The following is a 23,764-nucleotide window of genomic DNA, read 5'->3' on the forward strand; positions in this document are numbered from 1 at the left end:
TTATTTAAGAGTTGAATCTCAATTTTATTTGGTTTTCGCGCCCCACAAAAAAATATTCTTATGTTTAGCTTACTATAAAATTTATAGGTAAGTCATACGATTGATAATAAATGCTATTTAAAAAAATAAATAAAACAATAACAAATAATATTGATTCAAAAAAAAAATCTACAATGACATCATTTACTATAACTAAATAATTAAATGCGCTTGAATAAATTATAAAGTTTGTAGATTGCGGCGTATATTTTAAAGACGCTGAGAGAAATGCGACTGTGGAGATGGCGAGCTTCAAGTAAAATAGCAAAGTTTGTTTATGTTGGTATACATTTATTATTTTGCTTTACTTAAAAAAATTCTGCCCAAACATTTTTTCCTATCATTCCCTTTAAAATAAACACAACTTGTCCTGGCACTTCAAGACCCCTTCAAGTTTTTTTTAAAAGTTTTTTATTATTATTTGATAGACTGCCTGTCCTAAACAAACCCTCAGTCGATGTAGCGGCACTCCCTTGTAGCAGCAAGCTATAAGATAATCGATGTAGCAACACTCCGCACAAAAATAATTCTTAATGTTTTCATTTTTTAAAAATAAAACAAAAACATTCAGATTAAATTAAAAGCAAATTAAAAGACTAGACATTCTAGTCTTTTAACTTGTGTTTTGGTGGCTTTTTAATAAAATATTAAATTTAATAAGTTTCCTCTATTAAATTAATGCGTTTTATTGTAATCTAACCTTAATTATGCCAGTTTAAATACCATACACAAGCTAACAGCTGCTTTTAACCACAAACTGTATATTTAACGCCTTTGCTACATATATATATGCAGTGGTGTACACTTGGACTTTGGTTATTCGTCTGGCAGGCGACCTGATTGAGAGTAATAATTTAGCTAATTTAGGTCGCTTGCCAATATTTTGAATCATCCATTATCATTAAAAAAAAAAAAGTTTTATTTGTTTTAAACGAGTTTTTTAAAATATGTGTTTTCACTTGGAATAAAATTATATTTTCATATTTGATAAATAAAAAATTACCAAAAAAATCATTTTTATTAAAGATTATATTTTAAACTTCAGCTGTTATGGTATGCTATATTTATTGTAAGAAAACTACTGATGCATTAATAAAGGTGGCTGGATTGCTCAGTTGATTAGAGCGTCAAACGAAAAGTTAAAATGTGTTAGAGCATCAAACTAAAAGTTATAAAGTTAAAAATGGTCTGCCAAAAGACAGACCATTAAGCTAATTCCATAGATCTCATCTATGGGAAGAAAGAGATGATTTTTTTAAAGTTACACTAAAACAAGGTCTAAAAATCTTGAAAAACTTTTTAATGCTTTATTAACATTTAAATCAATATCAGCCAGAATGAGTTTATATAGCCACAGGATTGTTGGCCACAAAAATATGAAATAGATTGGGTGACAATAATCTTGATGTTTTGATTTTCATTTCTACAAAAATTTTTTGTTTGTTGAGAAATGTAGTTTAAAAATAAAAGTTTTAATAAAAAAATAAAACTAAATTCACACCTCCTTCATAGTTATTTCACACACCACCATTTTGGTTGCTATAATATTGAGAAGTAGTCTAGACTGTCAAGTGACATTCACACTATTTGATGCTCTCTCGACACTAAACTGTGAAGTGATGTTCACATTATTTGATGCTCTTTTGAAGCATTAAATAATGTATTTCAAAAAACTCCTAAATTTATTGGATCTTTCTTCTTAATTGCTGCAAACTGTGCTTCAAGCACTTTTTCATTTTCAGTAACATTTAAAGCACCACAATCTTGTTTTTACACTGTTTGTGAGCTATACTGATGATTTTCTCAACATTTTTACATAAAAAATCATTATTTTTGATCACTTGGAATATGATTCTTTGATGTGATCTCTATGACAGCTTGGGGATTGCAGTGGCTGGTGAAACCAAATAAAACTCAGTTGTTTATTGCTAATGATTAACACAGTAATGTTAATATTACTGATGAATTTTAGTTGTTCTCTTGAATTTAACTTGTTAAATGCTCTACTTATCTTCATAAGTACAGCATTTAACAACACTCTTGTTAAATGTCTTCACAAATTATCTTTCACTACTGATCTTTTGAGAAAAACGTAACCTAATCCACTACAAACTAAAAATCTCCTAAAGTTGCCTTCTTCTTATTATAATTGTCATTTTTTTACTCCTGAATCTACTCTCTACATCTACAAATCTTTTATCTGTCCTTGTGCAAACTACTGTCTTCATATATGAAATGGTTTTTCTGGTAATGCTCTTTTTCATTTAGACATGGTCCAAAAACACTGAGCATATTTCATGCTGCCGATAAATTGTATCTCTTTCAATTTAAATTATTATTCAAATTTTTATTGTTTGATTTTGATTTTAATTACTTACAGTTCAAGAAAATTTATCTAAACACAAAAATAGAACAACTTTTTTGCCAAATAATATTTTCCCTATGTTTTATAAGAAATGGAGTAAACATAAATACAAAAAAAAACAAAACAAAAACAAACAAAAAACTATACATTATGTAACACTGATTATGGCAAAAATCAGGTGATAGTGGGAAATCTGAGTTAGAGCAAAATCAGTCGGTTGATCATTTTGTAATCAACAGTTTCACAAGAGATGTAATGGTTTGATTGTAACAAATATTTTGATAACTTCAAATGTTTTGACGTTAAAACATTTATAAAACATTTTAACCTCAATAAAATATTTTAAACTTCTACGCAAAATAGTCATGCAAAGTTTTATAATTTGAAGCATAATAAGATATGATTTTTTTTATACAAAAAGAACTTTTTATTACTTACACTATAAAAAAATGCATCCAAAAGTATTACTTACATAGCAGCACCTGCACCATAGTCTTGAAAAAGCATGTTAGCAAGCAGCATACAAGTCTAAGCAAATAAAGTTTTTATTTTAGATGAAATAATATTTGAGAAAACTCAAATAATAAAAAAAAAATTTACAGTCATTGCATAGATGGTATCAGTACTGATAGATTTTGTCAATGTTTTCAAGATAGGCGATATTGCAAATACAAAGGAAGACACAATAAAGCAACTGCTAACACCTATAAAACAAAAATATTTTTTGAAACAGTGAGAAAAACTTATAAATATGCAAATAAATAACAAATTTTTCAACTATTCTTCACATTTCTATAAAAAAATTGTATTGATTTAAGCCAACATATTAAAATTGTTTGAACGTGTCTTTTTATCACACACACATATATATATATATATATATATATATATATATATATATATATATATATATATATATATATATATATATATATATATATATATATATATATATATATACAGTATTAGCGCACTTACAGTTTTTCAAAGATGGTAAGAAAGTTTAATATTTTATGTGACCACCTTTGTTTTTAAGGCATGCTAAGACTCTGCGCGGCATAGAATCTATAAGTTTTCTGATTAATTCTTGTGGCATGGAATTCCACAACTCTTGCATCTGCGTTTTGAACTGCACCAAGTTAGTGGACTTGCTTTTTTGTAATTTGCAGTCCGTCCAACTCCAAAGATTCTCAATAGGATTTAAATCAGGTGAGCAAGCGGGCCAAGGCATTAGATTAAACCTTTTTTTTTTCATGTATTGCTTTATTGAGCGTGCTGTGTGGCAAGGAGCGTTATCTTGTTGAAATTGCCAGGTGGTGTTTGCCTTGAAAACGTCCATTGATGGCTTGAAAAAACCTTCTAATATCTCTCTATATCGATGTTGATTAAGGCGATCAGTGTAAAGATGCGCCAATCCATTGCTAGATCCAGCAATGCAGCCCCAAATGCTAATTGAACCTCCTCCTCTTTGAACTCTTGACATGATAAAACAAGGATTATATTTTTCGTTTTTGTATCTCCTCATGACAACCCTTTTCTTGCGATTAATAAGTTCAAAATTTGACTTGTCCGAGAAAATTACCTTTCTCCATTGTTCTACAGTCAATGCAGCTCTCTCTTTGCACCATTTTCTTCGCTTGAGACGGTCTTTGATACTTAATAGTGGCTTCTTTGTTGCGAGGTATGAATTGAGATGTTTTTCTTCATAAGCTTGCTAATTGTTGATTGGCTTACTTGATGTGCACCCAACGGTGTATTCAGGTCTGAGACAATTTCGGCTATGCTTATGTTTGGGTTGCGTCTAGCGAGCATAATTGCTTTATTTTCGTCCCTTTCTGACATTTTTTTGGGACGACCAGAGCGACTTTTGTCTTTGACTGTTCCAAACTCATTATAGTTTTTGAGCGTTGTTCTAATGCTGCATTCACTGATTTCAAGTTGACGTCCAATTTCTTGATTGCTGAGACCACTTTTGTTCAGGCCAACAACTTGCCACTTTGTTTCAATTGTTATGCTCCTTAAACCTATATTTTTGTTGTTGCAATTTTAAAGTATTAACTAACTGTATTTCAAATGATATTTCCACCACTTCAACTTATTCTTCTTACATTTTTTATTGACTATTATTAATCAGCAGAGAGTTTTTAACAAAAATTAACCAAGAAAGTTTTTCTCAAAGGAATTAAACGAGTGTGCTAATACATTTTAAACGAGTGCGCTAATACTTTTGCACGCTTAATTTCAGACATTTTTCCGAGTAATCATTAAACTTCTGATTAACTCATAAAAAAAACAAGCAGGTTGACAATATTTGACATTATAATTAAATTTAATTGGTTTTACTTTTTATTAAAAAAAAAAACTAGTTCAAAATTAAAATTGCCTTGCAATTTATACTGATTTGAAGTTGTCTATAATAAAAAAATTATGAGTGCGCTAATACTTTCTGGAAGCACTGTATATATATATATACATATATATTAGGGCTGTTCGTGTGAACACAGGAAAAAAAAATTTTTCTCGGATTTGAATGCATAGTTGTTTATTTTGTGCCATTTGACATAGTAATTGACTGTGGAAAAAATCTTTCCAATCAGATAATGTTTAGGGGGTGCTCAATGACCATAAAGTTTTACGAAAAACGTCAAAAACGTGTAAAAAGTTCCAAAGTTCCAAAAATTTCTAGAACCTGGTTAGTTAGATTTTTTCCACTGAAATATTGTCTGATTGCGTGCAATATAGATTAATTAAAGTGCAGCAGATTAACTGTCATCAGGGCACCAGACTAAAAAATGTCTGCTAGTGTTTAAAACAACTGTGTTTATATCATTTTGTTAAAATTTGTATTCATAATTTTAATACTATTATTTAACTCAATTTAGAATTTGTTCAAACAGAATAAAAAGGTTTACAAGTATAAATATTATTTTTATTTGGAATTTCAGTTTGACAACAAATGTATTAATATTTTGATAGTACCTAACCTTAGTAACCTATTACAGAAAACTAGCATGGTAGTCTGGTAGTGTATTGTTTGTTATTAAGTGCAGATAATAATAATTTCTAATTTGAAAATATTTATTTAATTTCTTTAGTAATAATTATTATAATATATTGCTGCAGCTGCATAAACCAACAACTGAATGATAAGTTTGTATAATATGGTATTGAGTTTTGATTTTCTCATAATATTTCAGTTATCATTGAAATGGCAGCATCATCTCGTGTTGCTATCTCTACACGACTTCAAACCAAAATCTTTTTAATTGGACAACCAGAGCCAAATCTTCCAGATAAAGTTCTTCCCTTAACATCTGATGTTTTAAAAACATTTTTTTATCATCTTAATTCAACCAAAAAGTCAGTGCCTGAAAGTCTTAAAACAACTGTTGATGAACTGATTATTATTTGGAATAAAGCCCGTATTCCGACAGCATTTCATCCGAATGTAGTCTTAAAGTTGAAAACTTTAGTCCAGGAATTTAAATTAATAAAAAAAAAAAATCCAGATTGTCAGATTCTCAGAAATCGAGAGAGAAATCATTTACAGACACCATTGGCCTACTTTTTGACATTGCCCACAAGGATGCTGAAACCATGATCAGAATTGAAGAAGATAAAGAATTTTTATTGGATCAGAGATGTCAGAAAAATGGTGATGTTTGGAGAGGACAAAGAACTTTCAAAATTAGAAGAAAGAAATGAAGCAAGGAAACAAGCAGAGAGAGAACGAAAGCTAAAAGAAGAGCAAAGACAATCTGGTGCGAGTGCAATAGTTCCTGTTATTGAACCTTTACATGACGAAAGTTATAGTGATGACAACGATAACGATGCTGTTGATAATGACAAAATGGTTGATAGAGATTTTGAGATAGAAATCCCTGTTTATTACAGACAACAAGTCAGTAAAGCAAGTTCTTCAGGGTCAGCTGAATCAAGTTTAGCAAGTACTCCAAAACGACAATGTATCTTAGATACAAGGAAATTTTAAACCTCTGGATGACATTCGAATGAAAATACCCCTGGTGCAAGAACTACAAAATGAAGTGATTGCATTCCTCAAAGAAAACCTGCATGTTAAAATGCCAAGGGATGACTACAAAGAAATCATGGATCTCTGTCTGTTAATACTTGGAAAACTGCCTGATCAAGAAGAGAAAAATTATCATTTCAAGATCCCTGGTGCTTATCACATGGCTCGCTGGATGGCCAAGGTTATTTATTGTTGTAAGATTTATTTATTTCGTGAAGAGTTCAAGTTGACCACAAAAGAGGAAAAAAATCTCTGTGAATTTTGCTTATTTGCTAGTCTGGTTTATGTAAAATCTTGGATATCATGCACAAATGCCAGCGATGCTCCAGTTAATGACTTGTTTCTGTTTCAGCAACTTAAGCAGTTTGCAGTTGTGAATAAAACGATTTCCGAAGCAGCAGTCAAGAACTTTCAAAACCATTTGTGGTACCTTTCACCAGAATTGGTCCCACTAGCTTTGTTTTCAAACAAACTTCAAACGGAAGAGAAGCGAAAAAAGATTTCCAACATGAAATTTCACGGTGAGAACTGGTCTGAAAGGTTGATCAAATTAAAGAACATTGAAAGTCTAGAGAAGAAATCTCTGGACATGCTGGTGACATCAGTTTCAGCAAGTGCGTTGCGGTCAATGAAGGTTGATATTGATTTTCTGTTCAACAACGATCCAGCTACCTGGAATGATTCCCCAGAATACCAAGAAGGAAAAAATTTAGTATATTCATTGAAAGTAGTAAATGATGCTGCCGAACGATCTGTGGCTTTAATGTCGATGTTTAATGAATCGATTACAAGGAATGAATCTGAAATGCAGAGGTTAATTCAGGTGGTTGAGGATCACAGAAAGCGAGTGCCAGATGCCAGAAAGTGTACTCTGAAGAGTTATAGTCCTCGCTAGCATTAACATTGCACGAACTATAACATTACGATAATTAAATGTTAATTGCTCAAATGTTTTTTTGTTTATAATTCGTATTTTAATCAATGACAAAGAGTCAAAAATCCTAGTGTTTTATTTTGGAAAAATTCTGATATAACAAAAACCGCAGAACTTTAGTCGTATTGCAGTATTTTATTTCATTAATTTCTCTGCTAATAAACCAGTCTAAAGTGGATGTGGATTGTAATTTGTATTCAGAATTTAATATTTAGAGATAATTAAAACTGATCAAATCTGAAAAATCTAATTAACCGGGTTTTAGAAATTTGTGGAACTTTGTTACTTTTTCCATGTTTTTCACATTTTTCGTTAAACTTTATGGTCATTGAGCACCCCCTAAACATTATCTGATTGGAAAGATTTTTTGCACAGTTAATTACTATGTCAAATGGCACAAAATAAACAACTATGCAATCAAATCTAAAAAAAAAATTTTTTTTGGACAGCCCTAATATATATATATATATATATATATATATATATATATATATATATATATATATAATATATATATATATAAATTAGTAAAAAACACTTATCTAACTTTTATCTTCTACTTTAAGTTTCACCATTGCTGGATCATCAGGAAGAGTTACTAAATCTCAAAAAAAATTCAATTTATAGAAAAATTTTTTTTACAGGAAGTTATAAATTATTATAAAAAATTTTTTAATTACTATATTTTTTTTGTTTACGGGAAGTACAGAAAGTAATTATTAAATAATTTTCTTTGGAATGGGGATAGTTTAATTTGGTCATTTGTTTTTATTATTTTTTAAGAGGTATTTCGTGCCTACATTCAGAAATTAATTCAGATTTTTTATTTAATAAATTTTCTTGATTTAAATGAGTAATTATTTCAAATTTTTCTTGCAAACATAGCATACATTTATATTTAAAAAATTTTTAAAAACTTTTTCGAGTTGAAAAAATCAGGGCCACTTGATAAAATTAGAAAAGATATTATTAAAGTTTTTAAAAATATTGGCTTCCAAATTGAAATAAATATAAATTTAAAAATAGTGAATTTTCTTGATGTCACATTTAACCTCTCAGAAAGTTCCTATAAGCCCTACAAAAAAACCTAATGACAAATTATTGTATATTAATGTAAATTTGAACCATCCCCCTCAAATTCTAAAACAAATTTCAATTTCAATTAACAATAGGCTAAACCAAAACTCTTGAATGAAAATATTTTTAACTCCTCTACACGCGTTTATGAAGATGCCCTTAAAAAAAGTGGCTTTCAAAATTTCGAGCTAAAATTTGAAAAGAAAATTGCAAAAAAGCGTAATAGAAATAGAAACATAATTTGGTTCAACCCCCCGTAGAGCAAAAATCTTTCAACAAATATAGGTAAAATTTTTCTAAAATTAGTAGACAAACATTTTCCTTTCTCTAATAAATTACATAAGATTTTTAACAGAAATACCATTAAAGTCAGTTATAGTTGTACAAAAAATTTAGAAAGAATTATAAAAGGCCACAACTACGCGTTAATTAATAAAAATGAACATATAAAAGAAAAAAACACTGATTATTGTAATCTCCATTTAGAGGGCAATCTATTTTTTTTAAACAAAAAATACATTGCCCTCTAAATGGAAAATGCCTTTCGAAAAATGTAATTTACAAGTGCATTGTTTCCTCACAAAATAACCCTGACAAACAATATATTGGCTTAACCGAGGGGGAATGGAAAAAACGTTATGCTAACCACAAATTTAATTTACAATGGTCTATTCTAAAATCTGCCCCTGCATATAATAACATTTCCAAAAAATGTATGCTATGTTTGCAAGAAAAATTTGAAATAATTACTCATTTAAATCAAGAAAATTTATTAAATAAAAAATCTGAATTAATTTCTGAATGAAGGCACGAAAATAAATACCTCTTAAAAAATAATAAAAACAAATGACCAAATTAAACTATCCCCATTCCAAAGAAAATTATTTAATAATTACTTTCTGTAACTTCCCATACACAAAAAAAATATAGTAATTAAAATTTTTTTATAATTTATAACTTCCTGTAAAATATTTTTTTCTATAAATTGAATTTTTTTTGAGATTTAGTAACTCTTCCTTATGATCCAGCAATGGTGAAACTTAAAGTAGAAGTTAAAAGTTAGATAAGTGTTGTTTACTAATTTATTATTGCTCTGTTCTTTAAGAACATTGAGCACTCTATTTTAAAATACACTAACATAATTTACATATATATATATATATATATATATATATATATATATATATATATATATATATATATATATATATATATATATATATATATATATATATATGTGTGTATATATATATATATATATATATATATATATATATATATATATATATATATATATATATATATATATGTATATATGTGTGCGTGTATATATTAGGCACCAGCGATTTTTAACTTTTTTCATAAAAATTAATTGCTTCAAGTGAGAGTACCTTAATTCGATTAAAAACTATGATCAAAATTTGAAAGTATCCTAAAATCCATACTGTAGGTCTTATGTCTGGCTCTGATGTGCTAGCCCATAAGCGCAAGAAATAAGTGTGTTTAGCTTTCTACTCACTCGATTTAAAAGTGAACAAAAACATAACGAGACCATACTAGACGACTAAACAAAATATACTAATGCACTACATCATCATACTTGTAAACATCAACAGTCTCTATAATCAGTAAATCAAATATTTGTTCTTTGTTGCATATGTTCTACACACAGAGTGACTAGAGCGTTAGTTGTTTCTCCCCCTGCCCACATCTATTCTTCGTTCTTCTACTTCACAAAAGTCTTACCACACATTTTATATTTTCTTATGATTTTCATTTTTAATTCAATGACACCATCTACAATCTATTTTTATTTTCACATCTCCCAGGTCTACATAACTGGACTGCTCCGTTGGTCACTTTTTGCAATCTTTGTATCGCATAAACAATTGAAAACTCATTCTTTGTGGCTGGTGAGCCCTGAATTTTTCCAATGTACACCAGAATGACAAAATGGACATTGGTGTATTGTGGTCAATAACCTTATGACTATGCTGACAATCAAGCACACCTTTATTTGGAAGCTCCACTAGTTAAGCGACCAGGGCTATGGCCGGGGTCAGGTTTGATAAAACATAGCCGCGACCGGGGCTGGGTTTATGACCAGAGCTACATTAATATTGATAGATCCTTTAAAAATGTTATTTCTAATTAAAATTTAGATATGAGTTATAATTAAAAATAATACTTTTATAGGATCTATCAATATTAATGCAGCCCTGATCATAAACCTAGCCCCGGTCACGGCTATGTGTTATCAAACCTAGCCCCTGCCCCGGTCGCTATGCGCTATGATCTAAAATCTCACTTCATAGCACATCATTATACACCAGTACGGAGTTGTAGCTTTTTTGGCTAAGAGTGACGGCTTGTAGTCTATGGTGACTAATGTGTGCATTCAATCAATTGAAATCTATACTGTAGGTCTTACATCTGGCTCTGATGTGCTAACTTATAAGCGCAAGATGCGAATGTGTTTAGCCTTCTATTCACCCGATTTTAAAGTGAACGAAAACATAATGAGACCATGTTAGACAACCAAATGGAACATAATTACGAAATACATCATCACACTTAAAGACATCAACAGTCTGAAATATTAGTAAATCAAATATTTGTTTTTTATTATATACTTTTGTTGATTATCTTTTTTTGACCTTATCCTTGTATATTCTTTCAGATGTGTTATAATGTGTGAATGAGACCATTTATTTGTGAGAAGCATAATAGCGCAAAAATTTTACATAAAATACCACTTGATATACAAATAACTAACTTAAGAAGACAGCCGGTTATCCAAAGAATAGTAACGCTTTTCTAAATATTTATATATGTTTTATGCTTTTCTGGGGTCATATTTATTCCCTGATAATGTATTTAGTTCGGCAAGCTTATCCAGAATTTTATGGGTTTGCACTAAGCAAAAACAAAGCATTTTTTTAAATTGCAAATCTTTCCAATTCCATCTTACTTAAATTTAAATTTTTTTATATATAATTATGAATAAACTGAAGTAAATTTTAATAAATGACTTTTTAAAAATGAGTGTTGATGTAAAATATTTTCTTGCATATTAGTAAGGGCTGCTACGTTAGGATTAAGACTTGTGAGTACAGATGTATTAGAAGCAACTTTTTGCTTTTAACTTGTTGTTTAGGTTAAAACTAAGAAAAGAATTGGTGCCAAAGCATTTTTACATTTGGGACCAGGACCCATGACGCCAAATTTATCACAGTCAATAAAAAAAAAAATTCATAGATTTTAAAAATGTTATACGCAAGAGCTTGTCAGGGAAAACAAAAAATATGGAAAAACCATATGCTGAAAATGTTTCCTTCCCAAGATGTACCACTTTTAAGAAGGTTTAAAACACTGACTCAGAATTTACAGACTGGCATAAAAAAGACTAAAAAAATGGTTCTTTCATTCCAGGTTTGCTATATATCAATCAGGGATGCGGAGTCCCAAAAAGGACTCCGGATTTGAAAGTCACAAAAAGATTACTTTATCCTAGTTTTTGGTATCCAGGTGCTCTAAAAATATAAATAAGTTTATGGACTACTAATAGGAAAAAAATTAAGACTTTTAGGTTAGAAGAACAATCGTTTTTTTAAGCCGGAGTACTTAGGTATAATGGCGGCAAGGACTCCGGGACTCCGGGCTTACAAACAATAAGTTTCAAGTCATTAAATCTCATGAATTTTTTTATTATAGCACATAATAAGTCAACAAACATGTTTAGAGCTTCTGGACACTACAAACTTGGAAAAAGTAAAGATATAAAGCCAGAGTCCTTTTGGGACTCCGCACCCCTGATATCTATAATGAATTTTGTTAAAACAGCTGTTATTGATATGAATTTTCTATTAAAAGGGATTATCTACAGTATTGTGCAAATTAGTTCGGACAGCGGCAAAATTGGAATAATTTTCACAATAAGCCCAACTTTTAGCTATGATACTAAAGATTCTCTTGCTTTTTCAGATAAATAAGTGTTTTACTGTAGTCTAGTGGTGTCTGGCAACTCTTTGCTGCCGGGAAGACAATCTAGCAAACGCATCAGTGACTTCAGTGTAGGGTTTGTAATCCCGTGCTATATTTAAAATCCCGGGATTTCAGGATTACATTTACCTATTCCCGGGATCCTGGGATTTTGAAATACCTGTTTTTGAAAGATTTTAACATATTATTTTAGAAAAATTTTAAGGAAATTAATAAGACATTTAAAGTATGTTTAGAAAAAACTTACAAATTTCAAGGAAGTTCTTTAGTTTGTTAATATTATACATACTTAATTATTAAATTATAAAGACGTTGTTTTAGTAGATATAAGAGTAATTCCATGTCAATTGAGCCAGGCCATGTCACCATACATCTCAGATTTTGCTGATTTTTATACAGTTGAGAGTACTTAGTAAAACAAGAAATTCTTGAAAATTTTAGCTTCTAGCTCCAAGGGGATCCTGAAATATGATCATTTTACTTTCAACTGATCTTGGCCAGGCCCCTCTTGTCCTCTCAGAATTGAGACCTTTGTTTAAAGGTTCCAAGTCACATAGCTTTAAAAATATTTGATATTTTGACTTAAAAATTTGTACCTGGCTATTTTCAGGGTTGAAGAACCCAATGAAATAATCAAAAATATAAAAAAATATTTTTAAGTACCTGTAATTATCAATTTAAATAAATTTAGGCATTTTTTTATAAACCTGATTTTGATGCTCAAGAAACCCATGTGGCCTTGATGATATCAAAAAAATTTTTTTTACACATTGTTCTAAATTTTATGATCTTTCAGAAAACATAAGAGTTTTGATCTGCAAGTATATGGATTTCCAAATATGAATAATGGGGCACAGGCCCCAACTTTTTGTAGCGGAATCTTGCAATACATTTTCCACTACCTTTCAGACTAGCTAGAGCGATGAAAATTTCTGTATTTATATAGTGTTGATAAACGAGCATTTTAAAGTTAAAAAAAGGCCCAAGACACTAGGGGAGGGGGCTGGGGGCATGTGCCCCACTTTTTTGAGCAGAATCTTGAGATGGAATATTTCACTATCTTCCAGACAAGCTGCAGCTCTGAAACTTTCAGCATTTGTGTAGTCCTGATGAACATGCGTTAAAATTGTTTCAGGTCAGACGACCAGATGGTCCATGGGGCTGGGGCACCTGGGACCATGCCCCACTTTTTTTCTCAAAAAATTTTTTTTTCTTTAAAACTTATTTAAGATAACTTTAAAACTATTGTCTTCAAATTTTTTTTTTAGATTTTCATTTTTAACAACGTTAAACATTTCATATGTTTAACAATGTTATCAATGTTTCCCAAAAATTTGGGAAACATTGATAACATTGCTTCCCAAATTTTTGTGATTTATATTTGTTCCATTTGGTTTTGATCGTTTTATGTTCAATAATCTTTTAAAAATGTTTTAAGAAACTTAATGTTTATAAGAATTTTGATTTGCATGTATAAGATTAAAAACAGTCTAAAGTAATGATTTTAACAGAATTTTATTTTGTATAATTTAAAATTTGAATTAAAAAAGAAAAATATATTTTGCTAATTCTAAAATGGTAACAGCAAGTTGTTAACAGAAACAAAAAACATCCTGTCATTACACTTGTATAGAAGAAATTTGTTACCTATTAAAGTCATCATTAAGATTTTTAACATTAACAAATTTAGTATAATTAAACTTTGTGAAAAGGAAACTTTTTTTTTGTCAAAGTAAGATAAAAGAAACCAATCACTGTTTAGTTTTGTATTACCATGGTGATTGCTTAAGTTGCTTTCATTAAATTAATTACTATTGGTTTCTCATTTTTAAATTAATCTCAAATTGTTTTTAGTATTACAGTAAGAATGGATTCATGTGATTTTGGAAAAAAGTTAAATGATACTTGTCATAAACTAAGTTATTGTAGAAAGATTGATTTAAAGAAATTTGATTGCTATAGAGAAGATGCCAGAGAAGAATTTATTTGGAGATCTGGAATAACAGATGATAAAATTTTAACAATCTGCCTTCATCATGCAAAGATTTTTGGTACACACTTTGAAAAGAAGCACACAAAATGTTGTAATTTATTGGACAAGCATAAATCAAAAAGAAAAGCAATCAAAGGTAAATATTGTTGATAAAAAATTATTGTAAAATCTTTTTTGAATAATGAAATTAAAATCTACTAGTTTATAAAAGTTTGAAAAAAAGCTGATCTGGTTATGCATTATATATTGAAATAAGTACAAATAATTTTCATATTGATAGGTAATTACTAAAATCAAATTGTTCTTTTCATTTCAGGGAGTCATGTAATAACATTAGACATGGCAAAACAATTAAGAATTAATTTTCCAAATGTTGTGCCTGGATATCAACTTTGTCGGAGCTGCTTTGATGCTATAATAAGTAAATTTCATGAACAAGATAATTGTGAACTTGAAGAATCTGTTTCATGTGGTACTTCTGAAAAGTCACGAGAGGCATTAAATGTTAGTTTGGAAACAATAGGAGTATCCCCCATAAAACTACATAGCATTCTAAAGCATCAACGGTTATCTGTTGCTAAAAGTAAAGTTATAAAAACAATGTCAAAGTATGAAGAGCATATTTCAAAAGTATATAATGTTAGGGAAGAAGAACTGAAACATAAAATTCCTCATACTAAAATTATTGACAAAAGTAAATGCGATGATCTAGACAAACTAACAGCAGAAATAAAAGAAAAGTTAATTGTTTCTGACCAAAAAACTAAAATTAAGTTGTTAACATTTACACCTGAGTCTTGGTCAAGAAATTTTGCTGCAAGATATTTCAACGTCACTATATACCAAATTAAAGAAGCGCGCAAACTAAAGAAAATAAGTGGGATTTTTTCAGTTCCAGGCACTAAGAAAGGAAAAATATTTTCAGAAATAACATTAAATAGAGTCAACAATGTATACCATGATGACGAATTTACTAGACAAATGCCTGGTAAAAAAGATTACGTAAGTATTGGTAGAAAACAACACATGCAAAAGCGCCTTATTTTATGTAATCTTAAAGAACTTTATGTTTCTTTTAAAACTAAATATCCTCAAGAAGTTATTGGATTTTCTAAGTTTTGCAGTTTAAGACCAAAATGGTGTATAACTGTTGGAGCATCAGGCACTCATTCTGTTTGTGTATGTACCCTCCATCAGAATGCAATACTCTTGACCAATGCTATACAAATAAAATGTATTTACAAAGATCTGATGACAAAAGTTGTTTGTGATGTGACAAGTAATGAGTGCATGGTTCATCGATGTCTGAACTGTCCAGGTATAGTTTCTTTAAAGAAGTTTCTGGATGCACAACTAATTGACAATGACGAGGAGGTGTCATTCAATCAGTGGCAGAAAACAGACAGAACAACATTGATCTATCAGACAACAACAATGGAAGAATACAAATTGATATTATCAGAGGCAATAAACAAGTTAACAGCTCATTCCTACATTGCAAAATGTCAAGCAAGATATCTAAAGCAACAAAAGGAAAATTTAGCAAAAGACTGCTGTATTGTCTTAGGTGACTTTGCAGAAAACTTCACTTTTGTGATTCAAGATGAAATCCAAAGTTACCATTGGTGCAAAAGTCAATGCACATTGCACCCCGTTGCCCTCTATTTATTAAACGAAAATGACCAACTTGAAGAAAAATCGTTTTGCTTCATGTCAGAAGATAATGAGCATGACACTGGTTTTGTGTATGAAGTTCAAACACAAATAGTTAACTATTTAAAAGAATATCATCCTAAAATTTCAAAGATTCTTTATTTTTCTGATGGTTGTGCTGCACAGTATAAAAATCACAAAAACCTTTACAATATTTGTCTCCATAAAAATGATTTTGACATTGATGCAGAGTGGACATTTTTTGCTACAAGCCATGGTAAATCACCATGTGATGGTATTGGTGGCACTGTAAAAAGATTAACTACAAATGCAAGTCTACAAAGGCCCATAAATGACCAGATATTGAGTTGTAACAAAATGTTTGACTACTGTACTAACAATATTAAAGGGATTATTTTTTTCAAGATTGAAAAAGAAAGACTGACAGAATTGCGCACCACTTTGAAAACACGTTTTGAGCTAAGTAGAACAATTCCTGGAATTAGGAGCTATCATCAATTTAAACCAGAATCTATAGATACTATTAGCTTTAAATGAACAAGTGAAGATGTTCATATAACAGGCATTTTTTCTTTTTCTGGAATTCAAAGTTCTCAAAATGATCAGCAAATTAACATTGATGCCTTGAAATTGGGTGAATTCATTATGTGTAAATATGATGCATTTGATTGGATTGGTATGATCAATGAAATTGATAATATAAAACAAGATGTTATGGTAACGTTCATGCACCCGCACAGTCCTTTTAATAAACTTTTCTGGCCATCTAGAGTAGATAAGTGTTGGGTGCCAATTATTAACATAACTTGTATAATTGATGCACCTGTAACAACAAATGGACGTTTTTATACTTTGACCGTCGATGCATCTAAGCTGATCTTAACATTATCTTGACTTTCTTTTTTTTTGTATTTTATTTTGTAAATAATGAAGTAAAACGGAACAAGTATAAAGCAATAAAAATTTTTGAATACAATATTTTCAAAGTTATCTTAAATTTAAAACACATTTATGTGTTTTAAAAAAAAAAAAAAAATTTTTTTTGAGAAAAAAAGTGGGGCATGGTCCCAGGTGCCCCAGCCCCATGGACCATCTGGTCATCTGACCTGAAACAATTTTAACGCATGTTCACCAGGACTACACAAATGCTGAAAGTTTCAGAGCTGCAGCTTGTCTGGAAGATAGTGAAATATTCCATCTCAAGATTCTGCTCAAAAAAGTGGGGCACATGCCCCCAGCCCCCTCCCCTAGTGTCTTGGGCCCTTTTTTAATTTTAAAATGCTCGTTTATCAACACTATATAAATGCAGAAATTTTCATAGCTCTAGCTAGTCTGAATAGTAGTGGAAAATGTATTGCAAGATTTCGCTACAAAAAGGTGGGGCCTGTGCCCCGTTATTCATATTTGGAAATCCATATACTTGCAGATTAAAACTCTTATGTTTTCTGAAAGATCATAAAATTTAGAACAATGTGTAAAAATTTTTTTTTGATATCATCAAGGCCAAATGGGTTTTTGAGCATCAAAATCAGGTATATAAAAAAATGCCTAAATTTATTTAAATTGATAATTACAGGTACTTAAAAATATTTTCTTATATTTTTGATTATTTCATTGGGTTCTTCAACCCTGAAAATAGCCAGGTACAAATTTTTAAGTCAAAATATCAAATATTTTTAAAGCTATGTGACTTGGAACCTTTAAACAAAGGTCTCAATTCTGAGAGGACAAGAGGGGCCTGGCCAAGATCAGTTGAAAGTAAAATGATCATATTTCAGGATCCCCTTGGAGCTAGAAGCTAAAATTTTCAAGAATTTCTTGTTTTACTAAGTACTCTCAACTGTATAAAAATCAGCAAAATCTGAGATGTATGGTGACATTTTTGAAATTTTCTGGCTCAATTGACATGGAATTACCCATAATATACGTATGCAATTATTTTTGATTATTCATAAAATACGTTTTGAGGAAGCAGAGCACATCCAAAGTTTCATCCCCCAGACGACTTCTTATTTTTGTTGCAAAAAGTCCGGCCGCAGAAAAAGCACATTCTGATTCCACACTGGTAGGCTTAATAGTCATTAAAAAATCATACGCTCTTTGCAAAAAATAACCACGTGTTCCTCCATTTTCAAACAACACCATTTCCTTTTGAATTTTCATCGATAACTTCTCACATCGAGTTGGTATGCTGGGCAAATGTGCTTTTTTTATAGCTTTATTAAGTTTGTCTGTGATTCTTTTGCTGTTTTTAAGAGCAAAAGAAATAGATTCAGATGAAGAGTCAGAAGAATCAGAAAAAATTTCGAGTAGTGCCTCATTTGAAACAGAAAGTTCAACTTCTGATTCAGACTCATTAGCTGTTAATGATGTAGCTGGATTTGTAGCGTCTAGTCTTTCAAGTAACTCAACTATTAATTTGCGACATTTTATTGAAGTCGGAACTGTTACTAGCTCTATTTCAGATTCGGACTGAATGTTGGTTCTACCATTGTGCAGATACTGAAGGATCCCACTTGCATTGGTACGCCTTTGTTGCATTCGAAGAACGAGAGATGAATGCAACTTTTGACTTATAACGTTGTTAGCATCTTTAAGTTTTTTTAACATAAAAGTTATGGCAACATCGGCTGTAAACAAATTAGCATCCCGACCGGCAAAGGGCCTCAACTGTTGCTTTTACTGGAAGTAAAGCATTAATGATAGCAGATACAGTTTTAAGCTCAATATTAGATAAAGCCAAAGATTCACCTTCCGGTACTTATGTTTTTTAATGCCTTTTGTATACAATTTTTTAATAAATAGACGCGTTGAAGCATTGACAAAAGACTATTCCATCTTGTCTTGCAGTCTTTAATTAGAGCTATTTGTTTCCCAAATTCAGCCACAACATACTTCTGCAAGATATCGTTTTTTTTTGGTGATTGTCTGAACATTACTATTACTTTTCGTACCTTTTTGATCACTGGACCACAATTTACCTCAGTAACATCAAATTCATTTCCTCGATGCTAATTATGACTAGCATCAAGATCAACCAGTTTATCGTTGTCAGAAAAATCATCATCCTCGCAAGAGTTACTCTCTGAAAAATCGTCTTCTTTATCTGATTGTTCGTCTTTGTCGAATTGCTGATCTATTTCTCTTTCTATATCCTGCTTTTGATATAGTACTTCAATAACGGTCAGTTGCACACCATGGGCAAAACATAACTGTTGATTTACAGGTAATATTCTCCTAACTTTTTTCATCACACTTGCTCCGTCAGTCATAATACCAACAATATCTTTTCTCAAATCAAGTTCATGTTGTGCAAAATTTTGTTCTAACAGCTCAATACACTTATCTGCAGACATTGATCCCGTTATACGAATTAAGCCTAAGCTCCAGAACTGACAATTTCGTGAATGTAAATTAATATTCATGTAGCAACAGTTACGCAATGATGTCCATTCATCAAAAGATAAAGAAAATTTTTCTCCTACACCGAATTCAGGTTTTTTTTTGCTAGCTATTTCAGTAATAATAAAATTCCTTATTTTTTTGCTGTAATCTACAACCATTTTACGCACAGTGTTGACTGTTGTGGGTAAACTTTTGAATCCTGTAGCTATAAGACCTGCACGTATATCACTAGAACGGCATATCACGTTGAACAAAATCCCATCAATGGCTGTTAATCGTGCAAGTGTAGCAGGAAGTGATTTTTCTTCTCGCTCCAATATCAGAAAATAATTGGTTAACGTTTTGTTTTTTTTTATTGGTGGTTCATCTCGTGTGTTTACTGAAATAGTAGTTGGTGTGAGGTTAATTTTATGGACGGAAAGTAAGTGCGTATGGAGACCTTTTGTTGAACCACCTCTAATTTTTAAAATTTTTTTGCAGTCAGTAGACTTACACATTGCTGTTTGCCCTTTTTTCTTCTCTTAAAAAATGTTTCCAAACAGCAGAATTACTTTTTTTGTCATATTCCATGTACGAAGCCATTATAATTTTAGAAAATTTACTGTTCAAAAAACCAGCAATTTTATTTTTTATTACAACTCGTACTTTAAAATAGTCACAAACAGATAACGTATATTCGAGATAAAAATTGTCAGAAACTTGAATAAATGCAACTAAGCACCAAAAATTTTTAAGAATGTAATTGCAATCCAATTCCAATTGTTATAACAACTTTAATCCAATTATTCAAAAACATAACTGCAAGAATTTCGAAATTGTTAAGTTCGAATTTTAATGCAATCGAACGAAAAAAATAATTTAATTAAAAAATTTTCAACTAAAAACGATTTCAAAAAAATCCCGGGATTAAATGCTTAATCCCGGGATTTCGGGTTAGTTAAAAACCGGGGAATCCCGGGATTTCGGGATCCCGGTATTCCCAGTGCTACTCCAGGCTTTGTGCAGAAAGGTTGTGACGGATTATTCACCTCCTATTCACAATGGACATCACTACCAAGAAACGTGCAAGCATTAAAGAACATGATGGTTTGAGCATTAGACAGATTTCTAAGAAAATGAAGGTGGCCAAGTCAACCGTTGGTGACATCTTGAAAAGAAAAAAAGACACTGGTGAATCTTCAACACTGCGACAAGGAAGATGTGGAAGAAAACGCAAGACAACACCTCGCGATGATACAGTTATCATCAGAGAAAGTATAAAGAATCCTAAGAAAACAAGTGTAGACCTTCAGAGAGATTTGTCCACATCACGCGTAAGTATTTCTTCTTCAACTGTCCAACGAAGGCTCCTTGACGTTGGCAGATTTGCAGACTGTTTGACAATGGCAAAGCTAATTAGTGCTGTAATTAGGACCTGGTATCGTGATAAGCAAGTGACTAAAATGTGTTCAACTTTGGTCGAATCCATGCCAAATCATGTTCAAATGCTTGTAAAAGCAAAAGGAGGTCATATCTCTTATTAATTATATCATATTTTGTACCATTGGCATGTTTTTTTTGAATAAAACTTCTATGGGGCAAATAATTGTGTTATTTCAACCATTATCCAAACTAATTTGCACAATACTGTATTATATACAAGGAATGAAAGTTTGTATCTAAACTAATTTGCACAATACTGTATTATATACAAGGAATGAAAGTTTGTTCTACTGAAATTTAAGTTGTTTCATTGGCATGTTTTTTTTTATGAATAATTTTTCATGCTACTTTTCTCAAAAAGCAAATGTTTTTTTGTTTTTTAAAGAAGCAAGGTTGTTAAGCATCATCTTGATATTTTGGAAATATATAAATAATAAAAATAAATAAAAGAACTGATATGGAGAATTTTAAGCTCCTGCCTTCCACCCAATAAATACAACCTAGCAAAAATTCTATAGCAGAATTTGAGTGAACCTATATAGGCATTTTGAGCGAACCACTGTAGTTTTGCTCATCGGTTACTTTGTGGACCATTAGTGGCAGTCGCCAAAAGTGGTAAGCTGATGACTAGCTACTATTAATATGTCAGAAAATTATCAGCTTGAAAATAATCAGTAATCGATGAGCAAAACTCTAATGAATTGCTAAAAAATGCCTATATAGGTCCACTGCAAATCCACTAAAACAATGATTACTGGAAAAATACTACAAGAGATAGAATCATTATGAAAAGAAAAGCATTCAGTAGTACCTAACCACAATATGACAAGCAATACACAATGATTAATCATTATTGACGGAATGGTGTTGGTAAACAGAGTTCACAAAGGTGCTGAAATAAAAATGTGGCAAACCCTTTTTATTCTAAATATAACATTATTAAAAAAAGACATAATACTTACTAAAACATTTAAACATAAAAGAATTATTTAAGATTTAAACATCAAAAGAAAAATTGTTCATTTTAATTTTTCTTCAGGCCAAACATTTTGTTATACCACTATTGAAAATTGCAAATGGTTACAACAAAATTAGACTTGTATTTGATTGCCATATCATTCAGTCTCTTAAAACTAGAACAAGATTGAAGCAAACATATGGAAGCAATATGAAGTACATTAAAGGTAATAGATAAAGAAGATATTAGCAGTTTGTCATTAAAGCATTTGTTATCTAATATAGAAATTAAGCGCAACATTACTATATACCTATCAACATATACTTATGATGCACTATAAGATCAAACAATATATTTATCAATTACATATAAATTAAAATCAATTACAAATATCTGCAGTTTTAATATTAAGTTGCTTAGCCACGATCACAAAGAGTTGGACACTCTTCTTGTGCTCCATGCTATCGATATTCAAGATGTAATCTGTTTTCAGAATGCTATGTTTTTTCCCCAGATACAGATGTACTTTTGTTGCTAATATTTTACTGTGAATATATACTTCTTGCAACATACTTACGAACTGGAAAAGGATCAGAAGAGCATGACATCAGTATCAAGAATTGTTTTGAGGCACTTGGTTCTAAACATTCAAAAGCTTTACTAGATTTCCATGTGTTAAAAGGATGTGATCAGACCATGAAAGTCATTCATGGTTGCAGATGACAAGATTCTGTATGCATTATCAATGTTAAGTGATACTGAGTCATTGCCGAATCAGGTTACTCTTCAAGGTATTGAGAGTTTTGTAGTCAACACATATGGATTGAAAAATTAGCCCAATAACATATCAACCTTGGCTAAGCTAAGATGGTTTCTCTTTATAAAGTATCATCAAGATGTTGTGCTGTTTCCACCTACCATGATTGTATGAAGGAAAATTTGGCTTTTTACTTGAAAAATATAAAAAAATGATGCCATTGTGGTATACATGCCAATACAGTCCCGAGATTTTTAAAAAAACGATATATAATTTTACCTTTTTAATAAAAAGCATTTAAAATGACATTTGTCAATATGAAAAATCAAATGAATTAAACAACTTCAAATTCCATTTAAACAATTCTTCATGCCTATATTCAATAGATAATTGCTTTGAACATAAATTTACATTAATAAAAATTCTCTAAGTAAATTTCATCTGGATATATAACATTGAAAACATTGAAAAGAAAAATCTAATTTTTTTTTCTCTTGTGCAGGTAAAATGTAAATTCTGGGTCTGTAATTTATACACTCTGTAAGGTGTTATATCTTGGGAAGTAAAACGTTTCACAATATGGTTTATTATTTTAATCGATAGATTGCCTGTCCAAACCAAAATCCTCAGTCAATGTAGCAGCATTCCTTGCATGTTTACCTATTTGTCAGTTGATGTAGCAGCACTCCTCACATATTTACCAATTATTTAATCAATGTAGCAGCACTCCTTGCATATAAATATAAATAGTAGAAACATTCTATTGCAATCATCAAATGAAATAATTAAAAAAAAAAAAAAATCTAATTCTGTTCAAAATCTACCTATTTATTAATTGATGTATGTAAACAGTAAAAAAATCAAAATCAAAACATTCAGAATACATCTATTTAAAAAAAAAAATCAAAACATTCAAAATGTTTTTAAAAACATTCTAGTCTGTTAATTAGAACTTTTTTTGGTTTTTTAAAAAACAATAAATTTAATTAGCGTGTATGATTTTAAAAATTGATTTGCTGCTTAAATTATAAAAAAAAAGAAGTTGAAGACAATGCTTTTAATAAATTCTAAATAAATAAATTAAAAAAAAAAAAGGTAAATTCAC

At 30.4% G+C, this 23,764-nt stretch overlaps 2 protein-coding genes across 4 annotated transcripts in view; one reads left to right on the top strand and one right to left on the bottom strand.

Moving 5' to 3' along the window:
• The window catches only part of LOC101240049 (phosphatidylinositol N-acetylglucosaminyltransferase subunit C), a 45,104-nt gene that overhangs the window by 10,984 nt on the left and 10,356 nt on the right, over window positions 1-23,764 (bottom strand). For all 3 annotated transcript variants that reach the window (XM_065791059.1, XM_065791058.1, XM_065791057.1), the window contains exons 4-5: window positions 3,005-3,108; window positions 2,877-2,932 (exon numbers count right to left, since the gene is read on the bottom strand). In XM_065791059.1, coding sequence (XP_065647131.1) covers window positions 2,877-2,932; window positions 3,005-3,108 — 160 coding nt within the window. The remainder of the gene's footprint in view (window positions 1-2,876; window positions 2,933-3,004; window positions 3,109-23,764) is intronic.
• On the top strand, window positions 14,149-17,121 carry LOC136076973 (uncharacterized). Its single transcript, XM_065791056.1, has 2 exons — window positions 14,149-14,579; window positions 14,760-17,121. The coding sequence occupies exons 1-2, from the start codon at window positions 14,318-14,320 to the stop codon at window positions 16,652-16,654; spliced, it is 2,157 nt and encodes a 718-aa protein (XP_065647128.1). The 5' UTR covers window positions 14,149-14,317; the 3' UTR covers window positions 16,655-17,121.

The sequence above is a fragment of the Hydra vulgaris genome, chromosome 02 (genome assembly GCF_038396675.1).
Source record: "Hydra vulgaris chromosome 02, alternate assembly HydraT2T_AEP".
Taxonomy (NCBI): Eukaryota; Metazoa; Cnidaria; class Hydrozoa; order Anthoathecata; family Hydridae; genus Hydra; species Hydra vulgaris.

Excerpts from the sequence above, each read along its gene's own strand:
- LOC136076973 (XM_065791056.1), top strand. The coding sequence starts at position 14,318 with ATGGATTCATGTGATTTTGGAAAAAAGTTAAATGATACTTGTCATAAA. Across the intron at positions 14,580-14,759 it reads AAAAAGAAAAGCAATCAAAG|GGAGTCATGTAATAACATTA; the intron begins GTAAATATTGTT and ends TTTTCATTTCAG.